This window comes from Marmota marmota, unplaced genomic scaffold (genome assembly GCF_001458135.2).
Source record: "Marmota marmota marmota unplaced genomic scaffold, marMar, whole genome shotgun sequence".
Lineage (NCBI taxonomy): Eukaryota > Metazoa > Chordata > Mammalia > Rodentia > Sciuridae > Marmota > Marmota marmota.
This window is the reverse complement of record NW_026000164.1, coordinates 17,423,037-17,439,970: the sequence shown is the minus strand read 5'-3', so window position 1 is coordinate 17,439,970 and position 16,934 is coordinate 17,423,037. Positions and strand designations below refer to the sequence as shown.

Sequence of the window (16,934 nt, the reverse complement as noted above, 5' to 3'; positions counted from 1 at the left end):
TCAAAAAATCTGTCCTATTAGCCTTACCAAGCCCTTCTCATATCATGGTGTAGACAGGAAAGAAGTCTTTGCATGCATGGTACATGGGGAGCACAAGTGGTCCATCTACTCCAAGGCTAAGAAGCCAGAGCCTATATCCAGCAAAATTAAGCCTCAGATTTGAAGAGGAAATAAAAACCTTTCATGATAAACAAAAGAATTTGCAACAAGAAAGCCTGCACTTCAGAAATTTCTCAACAAGATACTCCATGAAGATGAAAAATGGGAAAAAAAAAAAAAAGTGAAAACCAGTGAAGGGAGGAACTACACTAAAAGAACACTTGTTTATAGCAGCACAATTCACAATAGCTAAACTGTGGAACCAACCTAGATGCCCTTCAGTGGATGAATGGATAAAGAAACTGTGGTAGATATACACGATGGAATATTACTCAGCAATAAAAGAGAATAAAATCATGGCATTTGCAGGTAAATGGATGGAGTTAGAGAAGATAATGCTAAATGAAGTTAGCCAATCCAAAAAAACCAAATGCTGAATGTTTTCTCTGATATAAGGAGGCTGATTCATAGTGGGGTTGGGAGGGGGAGCATGGGAGGATTAGATGAACTCTGGATAGGGAAAAGGGATGGGAGGGGAAGGGTGGGAGATGGGGGTAGAAAAGATGGTGGAATGAGATGGACATCATTACCCTAAGTACATGTATGAAGACATGAATGGTGTGGATATAATTTGTATACAACCAGAGACATGAAAAATTGTGCTCTATATGTGTAATATGAATTGTAATGCATTCTATTGTCATATATAACAAATTGGAATAAAACATAAAATTTTTTAAAAAAGAATAGTCAATCAAAGGAGAAACTAATTCAGATTAAAAACTAGAAATAAACCAAAAGGACCCGGAACACAAATCATATCTCAATAATAACCTAGAGAAATCACATACATACTCAAAGAACCTGTCCTATTAGCCCTGTCAAGCCCTTCTCATATCATGGTGTAGACAGGAAAGAAGTCTTTGCATGGTGCACAAGTGATCCAACTACTCCAAGGCTAAGGAGGCATCACCTGCAGCAGCACACTCATAACACACAGGATGGAAAGCTATGCCAAAGACAGATGTCAAGGGAGTACACCTTAGGGGAATGCTCCTAGAAGTTTCCATAATTGATGGTCCTCAGATGTGGAAGGGGCGGGAATAAGATTCACAAACACAGAAACACACAGAGCTATCTACCCTCCACAACCTCTATCACCACATCACTGAAACCATCTGATAAAACTCACAATGCCAAGCACTGGAGTATTCTAGTCTAGAGCGGTGCGGCAGAGCTTCCTGCAATGACAGTAGTGTTCTCTATCTGCGCCGTCCAACATGGTAGTCTTGTCTCTAGCCACACGCAGCTACGGAGCATGAAATGTATGCAGTGCAACAGAGAAACTAATAGTTCTATTTTAGTTCATTTTAATTATCTTTATGTAACAGTTGCATGTGACTAGTAGCTACCAGTTAGAAAGTATAGTTCTAATCTGACCACCAAAACACAAGGTGACATTCTAAAAACTTTCAGTGCCCACCTGGTCACAACTGGGCATGGACCAAAGAGCTCATTTATGATGTCAAACCAGAAATGGAAAGGGATGGATCCCTAGCCAAAGCTAGAGGTTATCATGCCAGAGAGTGTCCTGCTCTGAAGCCACACACACATGAGCATTCACAGAAGTCTGCAAACCACGTCTACTCTCTCAAAGTACCCTAAGAAACTAACCCAACAAGGAAAGCATTTTCTCTCATTTGCCTCTCTACTGAATGATAGTCAATATGGAAAATAAGCTATAAAAACCAACAAGCACTATAGACAGTTCTTTCCTGAGCTCAAGCTGAACATCATTACCTTCTGACTAGTTTCTGTCACACCCTTTCTACAAATGAAGCAAGGTGGTATTCAGATTATAATAAAAAGTGGTTGATTACATTTGCTCTAGTCACATGGATATGAGCCCAACTCTCAACTCTATTACTCACCAGCTGTATGATTCTAGGAAAAATAATCACTTTGAATCTCAGTTGCCTGCTACATGAAATGGGTTAATAACAGCTCCCCTCTCAAAGGATTGTAAGGATAAAATAAGAGCTATAAAAGGATTTAGCAGAACATCTACCACATTACAATTTTAAGTGTTGTTTATCACTATTTCATTATCATCACCACCATCCTAGCTTATTAATACAGAGAATAGGGGGAAAAAACCTACCTAGAACAAATTATTTTAGAACAAATTCCAATTTTAAAAATATTCATATCAAAAATTATTCTTAAACCAAAACACTTAACATATGTAATCTCATTATCATCTAGGCTTCTTCCATACTAAGTTTTTCACTTTGCTTCTAGTCTTATTATAAATTTAGTTATATCTGCCCAAATTCTCTAAACCCTGAAAGGACAGGGTTTTTTTATATTTTGTCCTCTCAAATTAGCTCAAAAACCTAATTATTTGCAAAGTAAACATTTAATAAATGTCACTGAAATTAAATTTATAGAATTGTATTCCAGAATGATCAAAAGTAGTTACTTTTTGTTTGTGGTACCAGGGATTGAACCCAGAGGGGTTAAACCACTGAGCTACATTCCCAGCCCATTTTTTATTTTTTATTTTGAGTCAGGGTCTCATAAGGTTGCTTGGGGCATCGCTAAGTTTCTGAGGCTGGCTTTGAACTTGCACTCCTCCTGTCATAGCCTTGCACCACCACACCTGGCAGAAGTCGTTACCTTTAAAATGAATAATGGTATTTGTCCTAAATTAATTCAACAAACAGTAATGAGCACTTACTAAGAAGCAGGAACTATCCCAGGAGCTGGGAATTCAGTTGGGGACAGATAAGGACAAAGGCCCAACAGCTTATCTTCTGAAGAGAACAGTGAGAGCAGGTAAGTAAAGGAAGGGTGGTAGGTGATGATGAATGACAAGATGATGCTGGACAGGCAGATGGGCCATCATGATGTTCCTCGGGAGTCAAGAGAAGCAGTTCTGACTGCAATCTTTGTACCCCTGGGACGTGACATGAACTGACTTACTGTTTTGTTGTGTGTTTTTTTTTTTTTTGGTTTTTTAGTTGTAGATAGACACAACACCTTTATTTCATTTATTTAAATTTATGTGTTGCTGAGGATCAAACCCAGTGCCCCACACGTGCCAGGTGATCTCTACCATTGAGCCACAATCTTACTTTTTTTATAAAATTGCATGGGGGCCAGATAAGAGGCTTCTGTAGTAAGTTTGGTAAGAGTGATGGTTTATCTGGATTATAGCTGTAGCAGTAGACATGGACCCAGAAGGATAATTCAAACATATTTCAGAGCTGAACAAGACAAGACTAGCTACCAAACTGATGTAGAAGTAAGGAGAAAAGGAAACGAGAATGAAATCTCCAGTTTGGGGTTTGACTACCTGTGGGGAAAGATGGAGAAGAGAAGCAAGTCTTTAAGAATAAAAGGGAGGCTGGGTAAAATAAAGACATTCTGTCCATCTGCAACTACAAAAAAAAAAGTTCAAAAAAAAAAAAAATTCCCATGGGAGGCTGGGGTTGTGGCTCAGTGGTAGAGCACTTGCCTTGCACACATGAGGCATGGGTTTGATCCTCAGCACCACATAAAAATAAATAAACAAAACAAAGGTATTGTGTCCATCTACAACTAAAAAAAAAAAAAAATTTTCTTTTTAAAAAGGAATAAAAGGGACTTGGAGGATCTATTAAGCTGGAGCGTGCTCACTTTCTATCAAGTGTTAATTGGTCATGAAGCTTCTAAATTCTCCTACCAAACAGGAAGCTTTGAAAGGGCAAGAACTGTTTCTTGTTAATCCTAGTACCCACAGCACTGAACATACCAGAAGTTCAACTATGTCCACCAAATAATGATCAGCAAGGGGGCTCACAACTGCCCCAAGTAAATGGTACATGGGCAGCTGCTCATCCTTCTCAATTTCAGTCTTTGGCCAAATTTACCCCTTTCAAATAAATATGAAAAATTTTCACTTAGTCCAAAATTAACCAGTCCAATTACCTTTCTATTGTCATTTTACAAAAACAAAATGGCAACGGAAAAATAATTTACAAATGTTCATCCATCAATTGGGCAGTACCAAGAACAGTGCTGGGGCTGGGATGTAGCTCAGTGGTAGAGCACTTGCTACCATGTGCAAGGCCCTGTTTTTAATCCCCAGGAAAGAGAGAGAGGGAGGGAGGGAAGGAAAGGAAAGAAATAAAAACAAAACCAGTGCTGGCCACATTGCAGACACTCAGCAAGCATTTGTTGGATGAACACACAGGTGTGGCAGGAGAGTGCAAAGAGAAAGGAATTAGTATTAGGTCTCTTATCTCTTTCTTATCCAGCAAGACCTACAGATAAAATGAGGCATAATAATTCTCTATCTTGTTTAACACAATAATTTCATTAATAACTGGAACTGATATGATGAAATAAATCTTTTATAAATTTGAAAGAAATTTATAAGGAACAAAATCATTTTAGATATTTAATAATTTGAAAAGCTGATGATATTTTCTAAGTTCAATGTAGTTTGGCTTTGTTTGTTTTGTTTTTTGTTTTGGTTTTGGTTTTTTGTGGTGCTGGTGATTGAACCCAGGGCCTTGTACATGCAAGGCAACCACTCTACCAACTGAGCTATATCTCCAGCCCCAAGTTCAATGTTTTTTTATATTTCCTCCTAAATCTCCAATATCCCCATTATCAATCCATTTTACACAAAAAAAAATATGAAGTAATCTTCCAAAGCATAGTAGAGGGTTCAGGAGTTGGATGAGAAAAAAATTTTCCGAAGGCTGTTTTAAAAGTAGGCTCATTCCTCATGCCAAATGTTTTCAAAGAAAACCTGATACTGGTTTCTAACATTCCCTAGGAAAAGTTGAATGTCCAAATAATGAAACACAGAAGGTAGTTGAATTTGACTACAGTGAACTTTCTCCACTTATAATTTTTCAATTAAAACTCCTAAAATTAAAATGCCAAAATACCTGAGGCACCATAAATACCAGAATACCGCTGAGACTTCGAACCAGATGGAGAGGATTCCTTCATTCGATCGATCACATTTTCCGAAAGCTGAAAAAGCAACATCAAAATAAAATCAATGACAAAAGAACAAGAAACAGTGCAGTAACATCTAAGTCATTTAGTCACCCATATCAATATGTACAAAGAACCACCTAAAGAAATGAGTCTAATAGCTATAAAACTAGAAGCAAGTAAGAATAGTTTTAAAATTTCAAGATGCCCCCCATAGCACTACTCCTTTTTTTCTTCTAATGCACTGCTAATTGCTCATTATAAATAATTCTTTGTTTTATGCTGTGCACTAAATTGTAATCCTGGAGAAAATTCTATAAGCCATCAGAACTCCTTCAACTTTTCTCCCTCAACCTACAAAATTATTTAGGCATTAACAGTCCTTAGCTCCTTTCTTTCCAAGAGTCCCAAAGAAAACAGGGTTCCTCCCTCCCTCCCTTGTTTAAGGCTAACCCGACACACTTGCTCTTTCAACAGATTTTCTTATGCATTAACTATGTGCTGGGAACTAAGCTAGACTTGGACAATTCAAAGTCATCAAGTTGCTTAAAGTGAAGTGGAATAAACAGAAAACTGTCAGGCATTTAAATGTAATGTGACAGGTACCACCTGTGTGCTCCAACCTGTAAGGCAAAAAGCATAAAGGGAGCGCTCCAGCTAAGCTGTGGGGATGGGGTCTGGAGCAGAGGATTAAAAATAATTTTCACCTGAAAATAGAATAGTGATTACCAGGGCCTGGGAAGGTCATGTGTTTGGGGATGCAGAGTGGAAGATGGGTGATTGGATATGACCCAAGCACTCTGTTGCATGTATGAAAATATCACACAGAATCCCATTGATATGGACAATTTATATGTGCTAATTTTTAAAAGAGAAAAAATAAAAAGACTTGCAAGGGAAAGACGGACAGAGGGAAGAGAACCATCCAGGATGAGGGAACCTCATTAAGTACACATGAGAAACAAGGTTTGCCAGTAGGTACCAAATAGGGGTGTTAAGTAGGAAATCATTAGCGCTGAGATTCTGAGGAACTCTCAGGCCTGGAGAGCTGAGTCACCGGCCCCTCAATTACTTCTGCATCATTCCTTTTTATTTTCTTGCTAGTGCTTACCACCACCTGATGCTTTCTTGTCCTCTGTCTGCCTTTCACATTAAAGAGAAAGCTCCATATAAAAAAGGACTTAGCTGTCTCATCACTATACCCCAGAATCAATAAGCCTACGAAGAATGCTTAAATAAATAAATGAAATGACAAGAATGGATGAACAAAAGAATGGCTGAAGCAGGAAACTAAAGAGGGGACACAGTGAAAAGAAGCGGTAGAGGGGAGATGGGAGATTTTAGACTATTAAAACCCTTAAGCTTAACGAGTTTGAACTACATCCAGAAGCAACCAGGCACTACTAAAGGATTTGAAACAGAGTAATGACATGATCAGATGCACATTTCAGGAAGATGACTCTGGCTACAGTGTAGAGAACAGCCTGGAGAGGAATGAGAACAGAAGGACCCCTGAAGGAGGCTGAGGACCAATTAAGAAGCTATTAAGCATATGTCCACAAAAAACTTGCACAGGAATGTTCAGAGCCGCATCATTCATAACAGCAAGAGTGGAAACTGACAAATGTTGATTTTCTGGTGAATGGATAAACAAAACATTACAGATCTATAAAATAGAACACAGTTCAGCAACAAAGAGGGATGAAGTTCTGATACAAGCTACAATACAGATGGACCTAAAAATCGTTCAGCTAAAAGGTCACATATTGTAAGATTCTATATATATGAAATGCCCAGAAAAGGCGACTCTGTGGGTACAGAATCCCTAAGTAGTTGCCTAGGGCCAGGGTGGAACAGGGATTAACTCACAAGATCTTACTGGGGTGACAAAGATGTTCTAAAACTGGACTGTAGTAATGATTACACAACACAGTAAATTTACTAAAAGCTGTTGAACTGTACACTGAAACAAGTGAATTTCATGGCATGTAAAGTATTCTACAATGAAGCTGTTAGGGGTATTATAGTAATCCAGGAAGAGCATATTCAAAAGATGTCTGGGAGTCCAAAGAGCTAACACTCGCTGAGTGCTTGTTGTTGAGTCAGGCGTGTCACCAAGCTAAGTACTTCACTCACTTAATCCTTAACATGCCATGAGAGAGATGCTTCTATCATCTCAATTTTATAGGTGAGAAAACTGAAGCACAGTCAGATTGAAATACTTCACCCTGGATCACACGTTTTATCGGTAGTGGAGCCAAGACTCAAACTCAGGAAGTCTGAGTCAAGGTCACAGTCCACCATCCCTCTTCAGTACCACAATGGGTCTGATTAGATGTGGAGATAAAGAAAGGGAGGACATCAGGAAAGAACCCAGGTTCCCGGTCAAGTCTGGGTGATCCTCTCCTGTACCAAGGACCTTCTTGCAATAGCCACTTTCTCAACTCAACACTCTTTAGCTTTTCCTTCAATACAAATGTCAAAGTATTTTGGTAAACATCACTAGTGGCCAAGTCAGTAATCTTTTGTAGTTGTATTTATGTAAACAACTACATTTTATATTTACAAAGCATCGTATTCCTAACTTCCCTTTAGCAGCTGCACCTTGGGTCACTGCCCTCTTCTGGAAACCCTACCTTGGTTTTTCTGACATCCCACTCTGCTGGTTCTCCAAGGACTCTGGCGGGTCTTCTTTCTTTCCTGGTCTTCCCCTCAGCTACATACCTTTAAGTGCTCAAGGCCACATTTTATTCCTTGTCTTTATTCTCTTTTCATTCCGCGAGCTCTTGGTGCTCTCACCCAATCCCTTGATTTTTAACTGCTGATGACAAATTAATGAATTCTTAACCCTTATCTCCAGTTCAAGACCAGTCTCCCAAAAGCCAGGCCTACATGTTGAATTAACAGACACCTTCCCTTGAACGTACCAGAGGCACCTCACAACCAACACGTCCAAACTGAACTTATGTTTGACAAAAATACTCTTTCCTCACAGGTTGCTTACCTCATTAGTGACACCACCTCTATCCAGTTTCTAAATCAGCCCCCAGGACTTCACTCAATTTGCATTCTCCTTCACTTTCCTAGCCCAGACTCTTTCAACCCCTAAATGTTTAAACAACTCACCATCTCTTCTCCTGCCCTAATTTATGGCACCATCAATAATCTCCCAAAATGCAAATGTGATAATGACAACTCCCTGCTGCACTCTTCAATACCTACCTTCTGCTGACAAGAAAGTCCAAATTCTTCAGGGTTTGCTGTTGCTGTTGTTGTTGTTGTTGTTTTGAGGTTTTTGTCTTGCTTTGGTTTGGTTTAATTTTGGCAGTCCTTGGGATCAAACCAAATTCTCTATCACTGACCTACATCCTCAGCCCTTTCACTTTACAACTCAGCACCTTGCTGAGTTGCCCAAACAGGTCTGGAACTCCCGCCTCCGCCTCCTAAGTAGCTGGGATCACAAGCATGCACCACCATGACCAGCTCCAAATTCTTTTCATCATTTGGTGATGGCCTCTCTCCCCAACCTCAACCTCCAGTTTCTCCCTGAACACTTCACACCTGTTCTACTCTGACACCTCACTTTGTTGACTTTCTTTGCCATCATTTCCTGCTCTCCTTAGGAGCCAACTTTCAAGATCCATCTTTTCATACATCCAAAAGCTCTCACAGACCTAACCAGTCCCCCATTCCATTCCCACCAAAGCTATCCTTCACTGTGCCCACTATACCTCACACAACCCTTTAACACAGCACCCCAATGATATAAGAATGAGCCCTTCCATATTTCCCTGTCTGCCTTTCAATAAGATTGTGAGCTACTATGTATTAATGAGTTATTCACTCAGCAAGTGTTCACTACCCCAGGCACTACTTAAGGCTCTGTGGTATGTAAGTGAACAAAACAGTCTATGCCTGAGCAGATACTCGTATGTCAGAGCCCAAACCAGAATGGAGGAGATGGCAAAGAGAAAGACTACAGCTCGTAAGCCGTGTTCTTTAAAGGAAAAACTCATGATTACTTTCTCTATGAAAGACAAGTGTTAAGCAAAAAAGCAGGGTGTCAAGGGACTTTCTATTTGAAGATGCCAGGGCCTGCTGTACCTTTTCTAAATGACAGTAATCACCAAGAATATTTGCTAAAACTCATCTGCAAAGTTGAGATACAGCTTAGGAAAAACTCTAGAAAGACTGAATCAAATCCCCTCAATGGTCAAATAAAAAAAAAAAAAGAAGAAGATGATCCTAAGTAATATGCAGTTACTGGCAGCATCAAGGGGTTACCAGAAGTGGCAACCCCCAATCTGTAGTTCTATGCTCTCTCTACTAAGAAACATCCTTCAACCCCTCACATATAATAAAAATACATCACTTCCTCTTAAAGAGATAAAGTGACCCTTCGTTTTAGAATCTTAAAGCTATTCCAAGTGATATGTATGTAGTGATAGATAATATACACAAATAGCTGGTTTCAATTGTATATACTACTTAGTATATATAATGTACCATTGTTACAACGTGTTACATATAACACTATATTACAGTGTATATACTATGTATTATATTGTATAACATACTGTTACATACCCAATATAATATGTATGTATAAAGGGACACATAAAGCTAATTTAGCTTATATATAATTCTTATGTGTGATTATATAATTTTATGTTTATAATAAATTTATATTTATATTAAATATGTATAAATTACATTTATATATAATAAACTTATATATTAATTATATTTATATACTTCAGGGCAAAATCAAAGAACTTCATTAAAAATATATTCTACTTAACAGAAAATGGAAAATCAAGTATTAGCTATAAACCTTACCTTTGTCCATATGGGGGACAGATACCTTCTAACTATTACATCTACTTCTCATAAAAATTCATACCTTGCTACCATCTCTGGCCACCATGATAAGTCCTTCCAATCTCCAAAGTAGTTTCAAAAATATCGTCCTTTCAGATAGATAGCTTTTTTTTTTAGAAAGCTGGCCCAGAATAGATGAAAAATCATGGCCACTTACTAGCTCTGTAACCCTAGGGAAGTCTCTTCAATGAGTCTCACTTCCCTCATTTAAAAAGTGAATTTGCTTCTGGGGGTTACAGAGAAGATTATAGTTTATGCGGTATTAACTATAATTGGCTACAAGGTATTTGGTAAAGCTACTGCTCATACAGCTCCAGCCAGGAGGACACTGATTTTTACTTCTTCTTGGTTGAATCTCACCAATGGCCTGAGCCTACACTTCTCTACATGGGGCACAAAGATTAGGGCCACAGCTCCATGCTGGTATGCATATATAAAGTACTCCTTTACCTGTATCTGTGCTCTTTGGGTAGTAAGAGAGGAATGTCTCTTTCAACCTAATCAATAATTGTTTCTTATTAACTGTCCATCTCCTTTTGTGGGTTTGATGCTTCAAATTCTACCACTTAATGTCAAACTCTAACATGATTCAAAATATTTCTCAATGCAGTCTTTGGTCATATGTAGTCCAGTGAATTAATAAGCACATCACCCACAGGAACAGATGATAAACACATTGCAGGGTTGATAAACATATCATATAGGTTTGCCTGTTGAAAGTCAACCATTTGTTCTTACACTCATTCCAGACTACATTCTTGGGCCCTTCAGAGTAGCACCCACAACCATCTACAATTCCAACTCTGTGACTTCAAGCACTATTACCCTGTCCTCAGACTGTCCTGTCTCTGCTGATCCAAGGCAACAGTCTTGCTTTGTTATCATTTGCATTTAGAGTTCATGCTCTCTGAGCTGACCTTCCAAGTTGCAGTAGTAAGTTCAGACCTGTACACTCACCTGATCTCCTCTGGGAACAGGGACATTCACTTGTTAGGCAGCTGCCAAGATTTAGAAATGCTGGCCAGGGTTACACACAAAATCTGCAGCTGTAGAATAACTCTGATGTGTGACAAAAACTGACCCAAAGCTGGGATGGGGACTCAACGGTACAGCACAAGCTTCTGCAAGAGCTAGACAGGCAGCCTCTGCAAGAAGCAACTTCTCCAGGAAATGCAGCTTTCATAAACAAGACATGCCTTTTAGAAAAGGCTTTTCCCATTTATTGATCTATACTTATATTATACCTGCTTTCCACTCATATCTGGAATTTATAAGGCAAATATCAAGTACAATTTATGGAAATTATTTATATCAAAGAGTAGTGAAATAACACCCACACAATATATTGATGCTAAGAATATACCCAGAAGTCTATGGACTACAACTGGGTCCATGGACTAATTCCTCAATTGTATGCAAAATTGTCTGCTTACTGCATTGTTCTGGGCAGAGTTCATTGATCACAGATAGATATACAGTGGTCTATTAACTAAAAGAAGTTAAGAACTATGCTTCTAATATATGGGGCAATCAAGAGAGCAGGCCTGCTGACATTCAACCAACTGACCTTGCCTATCCAACCTGCTCTCCACGGCTCCTAAAACCAATTTTAAGCCAAGTTGAAATGGGTATTACTCACCGCACCAGTGCACTCCAGAGGGAGGATGTGTGTCATCTTCTAGTTTTCCCACCCACCTTGTTTGGTCTTATCCAAGAATTAGCACAAACATACCACCCACCAATTAAAAAATCCAGTATTTTCTCAGACTGGAGACTTGGTTAGAGCAGCAAAAATAAAGTATTCTGCTCCCAAGGTATGGAGTAAAAGGAAGCGAGAACTCCTCTTATATTGTCCTTCTCTGAAAGCCCAAGTCAGGAACCACAACAGACAGAACCAAACCAGACCCTCACCCCCATCATAGTTTTTATTTTCTCCCAGATGTGTCATCAAAGTGACGAATGAACTCAGACCCATTTTTCACTCTTGGTCTTCCACAGAGCACAGGTCATTTTTTGTGAGACTTAGTACACTTTTCAACTACTTTAAGACATAGTCTCCAAAAACTGCTATTATCATTTGACAGAAATCACTCCCAAACTTTCAAGGGCATAGGGCACAGTTGTGAATACCATACCCACAGATACCTATAAAATACATAATTCTTGGCTTTATAGTTTGTCACCTGTATCTTTTTTGCATTTGTCATTAGAAGACACCATGAACTTCTGTCTTTATTAAATCCTAGAAAGATTAAGAAGGTACTATGCACAAGAGTCACAGAATCCACAGTTCAAGGGACCAATCATCTATTAGTTAACTGAATTATTCGTGCAACATTCTCAACAATCCCAAAGGCTGACAGAATGAATTTGTCATTCAGCCCGTATGACACCCCATTAAGGAATCTCTTCATTTAGGGGCTCTCAACTGTCAATATCTCCCAAAGCAAAAGATGTGCTCCTTGTAAGTATCCATATTGCCATAACTTGCTCCTGTGAATTTTAGCTTGAACTTCAATGCCAGCTGCAGAGATTCATTTATGCCTGGAAACCATGATAAGTCTTACTTTGAAAGTGATACTCATTGAAGTTGACATCTGCTCTAGAAGAGTTCACTCACAGTTTTGATGTTTCAGATAAACCTGTGAAAGACTGGGTCATAAGCATACTTTCCAAGCAGGCACAGCAGGTGGTCACAAAAATCCTATTAAGCACATGTAATATGAGTAATAAAAATGCTTGGTATTTCTATCACTAGTAGCTTATTTTGGACTTGGAGAGGAGGGCAAAGCAAGAGGGGGGGTCCCTTCATCAAACCCATATGAATAGTTTCAGACTCAAAATTGGAATCAAGTATAAGAATATTGGTTATTTATAGAAGAAGGGAAAAAAGCTAACAATTGCTAAGGATAAAGAAAATAAACAGACCCTATGATGAAAACACCTGCTAGGTGAGAAGAAATTTTAAACTTAAAATTGTAAATAGGTTCTTTAATTGCTAGTTGTTTGGGACCTCAGCAAGAAAAATATGAAGAAACATTATCTATCAATAAACTTGGCTTAGTTACAAAAAGTTTTACGTTGCTTACTAAATGTTATTCTTACTGTAGTAAGTGAAGATGAAATTACTATCCTAATCAGTGGAACAGAATTGGTTTTCCAGCAGTGACTGATGCTACAGAACATGTACTTATATTTTCCATAATCAATGACTTAAACATTAGAAAATTAATCAAAGTGGTAAAGTTTTCTTCAGTGCCATGTTTTAACCAACTGAACTAAAGACAATGCCCTGCTTACATACCCATAGTGCTGTTCCCCATGACTCGGAAGGAAACAATATGGCTGTTTAAAGCCAGGAAAAATGTAAGGATCAACTAAAATAAATCTACAAAGTATCTAAACACAAATCACACTGGACTCCCAATATCCAGTCCTCGTGCCATTAGGTTCACCAGTGGGAGCACAACATGGTCTTATTTTTACCTACCTTAGGATCATGTAAGTTTATGCATCTGTCCTCTTAAAACAGTTCTAGTAACAGCTACTATTCAGCAAACACTGTTTGACACTAGGCACTGCGCTAAATGCATCCACATGTCAAATTCTCACTAGTAGGCTCTATTATCCAGACACACTGAAGAAAGAAACATAATTAAAAGTGACTTGTCCAGGGATACATAGCTATCAAAGCAGAGCTAGGATCCAAACCCAGGTCTTTTTGGTTTCAAAGCACATGCTTTTTCTACACTACACAGTGCTTTCAAAGAATCTTAGACTTTTTTCTTTTTCCATGTGACAGGACTCTTAAGATGTTTCACAGACCTTACCTCAGGTTATTACCCTAACCAATCAAAGGAAGTGATGGTACTCCCCCTTTAAAAATAAGGGTATATTCTCCGAGAAGTGACTTGTCCAAGACCACAAACTAACATGTAAGATTTAAAACAAGGTCAGTCTAATTCCTAGTTGATATTCTTTTGACCATGACCTCAAAGAAATCAGAATGACCTCTGAGTACTCAGCAGTTAACAACATGACACTTTTGGAGGAAACTGTAACAGGCTAAGTATGGCTACAAGAACTTACACTGCCACTAGGCTCACCACATTTCAAAACTGAAATCATAGATCTGTACTCAGCTATCATTTTGCTGATGAGAAAACTGAAGCACAAAGAGATTGCAAATCATCCTTGAAAAAGGATTTGAAGCAATGGGGAACAGTGCAAGGGCATTCCAGGTGAAGGGTACATTCTGAAGAAAAGTAAAGAAGTCAAAAATGAGCATAGAGTGTACTTGAATTATGACAACATAGATAAAATGTATTACAGAGAGAGAAAAAAACAAAGAAAGCTTCTGTCAAGATGTGGGGCCAAAGGACAAAGTTTCTTTTTAAATTATAACATAGATAAAATGTATTATATGAGCAAGAAAAAAAGAAAGCTTCTGTCAAGTGGTAGGGCCAAAGGACATAGTTTCTTTTTTATTTTTTAAAGTTCTTTAAAAAGGTTTTATAAACAACCTTACCTTTTGAATCCATACATATCCCTATTGTCATGCTTATTCTATTCAACCTTATCTAATATTTGATATACAAATTCTCTTTCAATTTGGTTTGTCACCATTGTGTCTGTACTACAGCATGAAAATATGGATTTTTGCATTTTTCTACAATCTTCACACCCAGAACTTATTTTGCTTTTTCTTTTAAGCCATTTTCACCCTCCAGTGTGGAATAGTCAATACTTAAGATTTTAAAAATCTCTCCATAAAACTCAAGAGTTTACAGCAATGTTTATTTTACTCCAAAGAGTACCAACCACAATACTGCAAAGAATGCAGCCTTGAATATTTTTTTTAACAAAATGTAGTACTACCATTCATTAATATTTTATAGAAAGCAATGTTGGTCAAAGACCAAAAACAGTTCAACAGTCTGAGTTTCTAAAAGAAAACTTTAATAAACTCTTTTCAAGGTTAACAGTAGCAAAGGAAAAAGTTTTTAAACACTTTCAATATATAAAAAGTTTTATTTCCCAATAACAAATGCTAAAAGGAATTCACACATTTAATTTAGTAAAGCTGGCTGTGTAATAACAGAGAAAGAAAAAATATAAAGTATCGTAAAACTTTCCTGAAGTCAAAAGTGCTTTATTTACTACGTTCAGGCATCATACTTCCAAAAATGTGAAGCTCCAAATTCAGGTGCAGCGGAGAGTGTGTTAATGAAGTTAGTGCTGGTATACTGACACCCTAGAGAAAAATCAAGTTTTCAGTTTACGTATCAAGTACATGCAGAGGGCATTAAAAAAAAAAAAAAAAAAAAAAAAATTCCCTTACAACGTCTCGGTCAGAACTGACTCTATTAACTTCTACTGGCCTGGAGAATTTCCAACCTATCTCAGCCCCCATCAGGCTGGCAGACAGTAGGCCTGAAGTAACTGGGACTAGTCCAAAAACGTAGACACAGCAGGCCACAGAGAAGGCTCCTGGGAAAAACCAGATATCAGATGAAAGTGAAGGAGGGAGGAGTCAGAAGTCACAGAGGCAGGCGAGAAATGGGGAGGGGTGCGTGTGTGTGTGTGTGTGTGTGTGTGAGAGAGTGATGGGGAAAGGGGTGGTATCAGAAAGAAAACATTAAATGACAGAAAGCAAATTAAAGTGATCCTTAAAACGCCAATTCACCCTGAGAGATGATGTAGGCGTGGGAAAGCAGGGCTCGGGTCCTGAATACAGGAGCAGTAAGACACCACCCGTCCCACGGCAGGCGCAGTGAGTGCCAAAGTCCTGCAACTAGTGAGCAGTGCAGGTAAGGCCAGGCGGTAAGCCCTGGCGGGTCCCGTTCAACCCGGCATGCCCCACCGGGCCCCGCACAGTGCCTGGCACTTGGCACACAACCAGGAACTCTCTCTGAATGAACGTCCCGAGTCTGGAAACTACGGGCTTCTTCCCAGAGAGCCAGGCTCCGGGTGGGACAAACACGGGGGCGGGACAGGGAGACACCGAGCGGAGCGGGTCCCGGGGACCTCGGGGCGCTGGGGACCCAGTCGGAGTGCTGGCCCTCCGCCCGCCCACTAAACTCACCCGGATGCCCTTCACCACGGTGATGTTCTCATTCTCGTCCGCCTCGAAGGTGACCCGGCGAGTGCTGGCGGTCCCACCCATGGCTCCTGCTTCTGTCCCCCAGTCCTAGCGCGGACCCACGAGTTCTTCAGGGCCCCCGCGCACTCACGCGGGTGGAGGAGCCGGGACACTTCCCTTGCCCAGCAGGAGCAAGGCCACGACCCCAAAAGGCAAGGAGAAGGCGCCGGTCCCGAGCTCCCGCCTCCTCCGGTCACGCGCCATAGCAAAACCCCCTAGTGTTGGTCGGAGATCCGAAAGGCCCGCCTCTACGCAGCGGGAGAGCGATGATTGGTTGGCCCGGACCCGGATGCTATGGCAACTGGTGGTATTTGACAAGGTTTCCGAAGCCCCTGAGGGTATTGGGAATTGTAGTCTCAAGCTGAAGCGATGGGTGCTGGGGCGAACTCGCCTCGGTCTCCAGAGTGCCAGGGAAGCATGGCATTCTGGGAATTGTAGTCTTGGCGGCTCTAAAGCCTTGTCACTCGTCAACTTTCAAGGAAGTTCATTCATCCAGCAATGGAGATTTAAAGACATTATCTAGAAACTGAAGTTGGTGAGTTCAAAGACACAATCTCTCTCTTTAAGAAATTTGAAGTTGGATGAGCGATGCACTCCCCTAATGGAGCTGTTCTTAAATACTACATTCAAATCCCTGACACAAAATTTAGAATATTTTAGTCTTAGCCATTAAAAGAAAAAAAAAAAAAAAATTGGCCAATGTACCTATCTCGTGAACTATATAAAATACTTGTTTTATTTCTTTCTATAAAGTACAATTTTTAATGCTGATTTTCAAATCTGCATAGAAATTTTAAAAACGGGGGAAAATTTTACA

General features: G+C 39.5%; 1 protein-coding gene across 4 annotated transcripts in view; it reads right to left on the bottom strand.

The window, feature by feature from the left end:
- The window catches only part of Chchd3 (coiled-coil-helix-coiled-coil-helix domain containing 3), a 271,550-nt gene extending 255,235 nt beyond the window's left edge, over positions 1-16,315 (bottom strand). The window contains exons 1-2 of one of the 4 annotated variants that reach the window (XM_048786916.1): positions 16,061-16,315; positions 5,043-5,130 (exon numbers count right to left, since the gene is read on the bottom strand). In XM_048786916.1, the coding sequence (XP_048642873.1) occupies positions 5,043-5,130; positions 16,061-16,141 (169 nt within the window). In that variant the 5' untranslated portion in view covers positions 16,142-16,315. The remainder of the gene's footprint in view (positions 1-5,042; positions 5,131-16,060) is intronic. The other 3 variants (XM_048786915.1, XM_015493822.2, XM_015493821.2) reach the window with 3 other exon arrangements.
- Between the last annotated feature and the right edge of the window lie 619 nt (positions 16,316-16,934).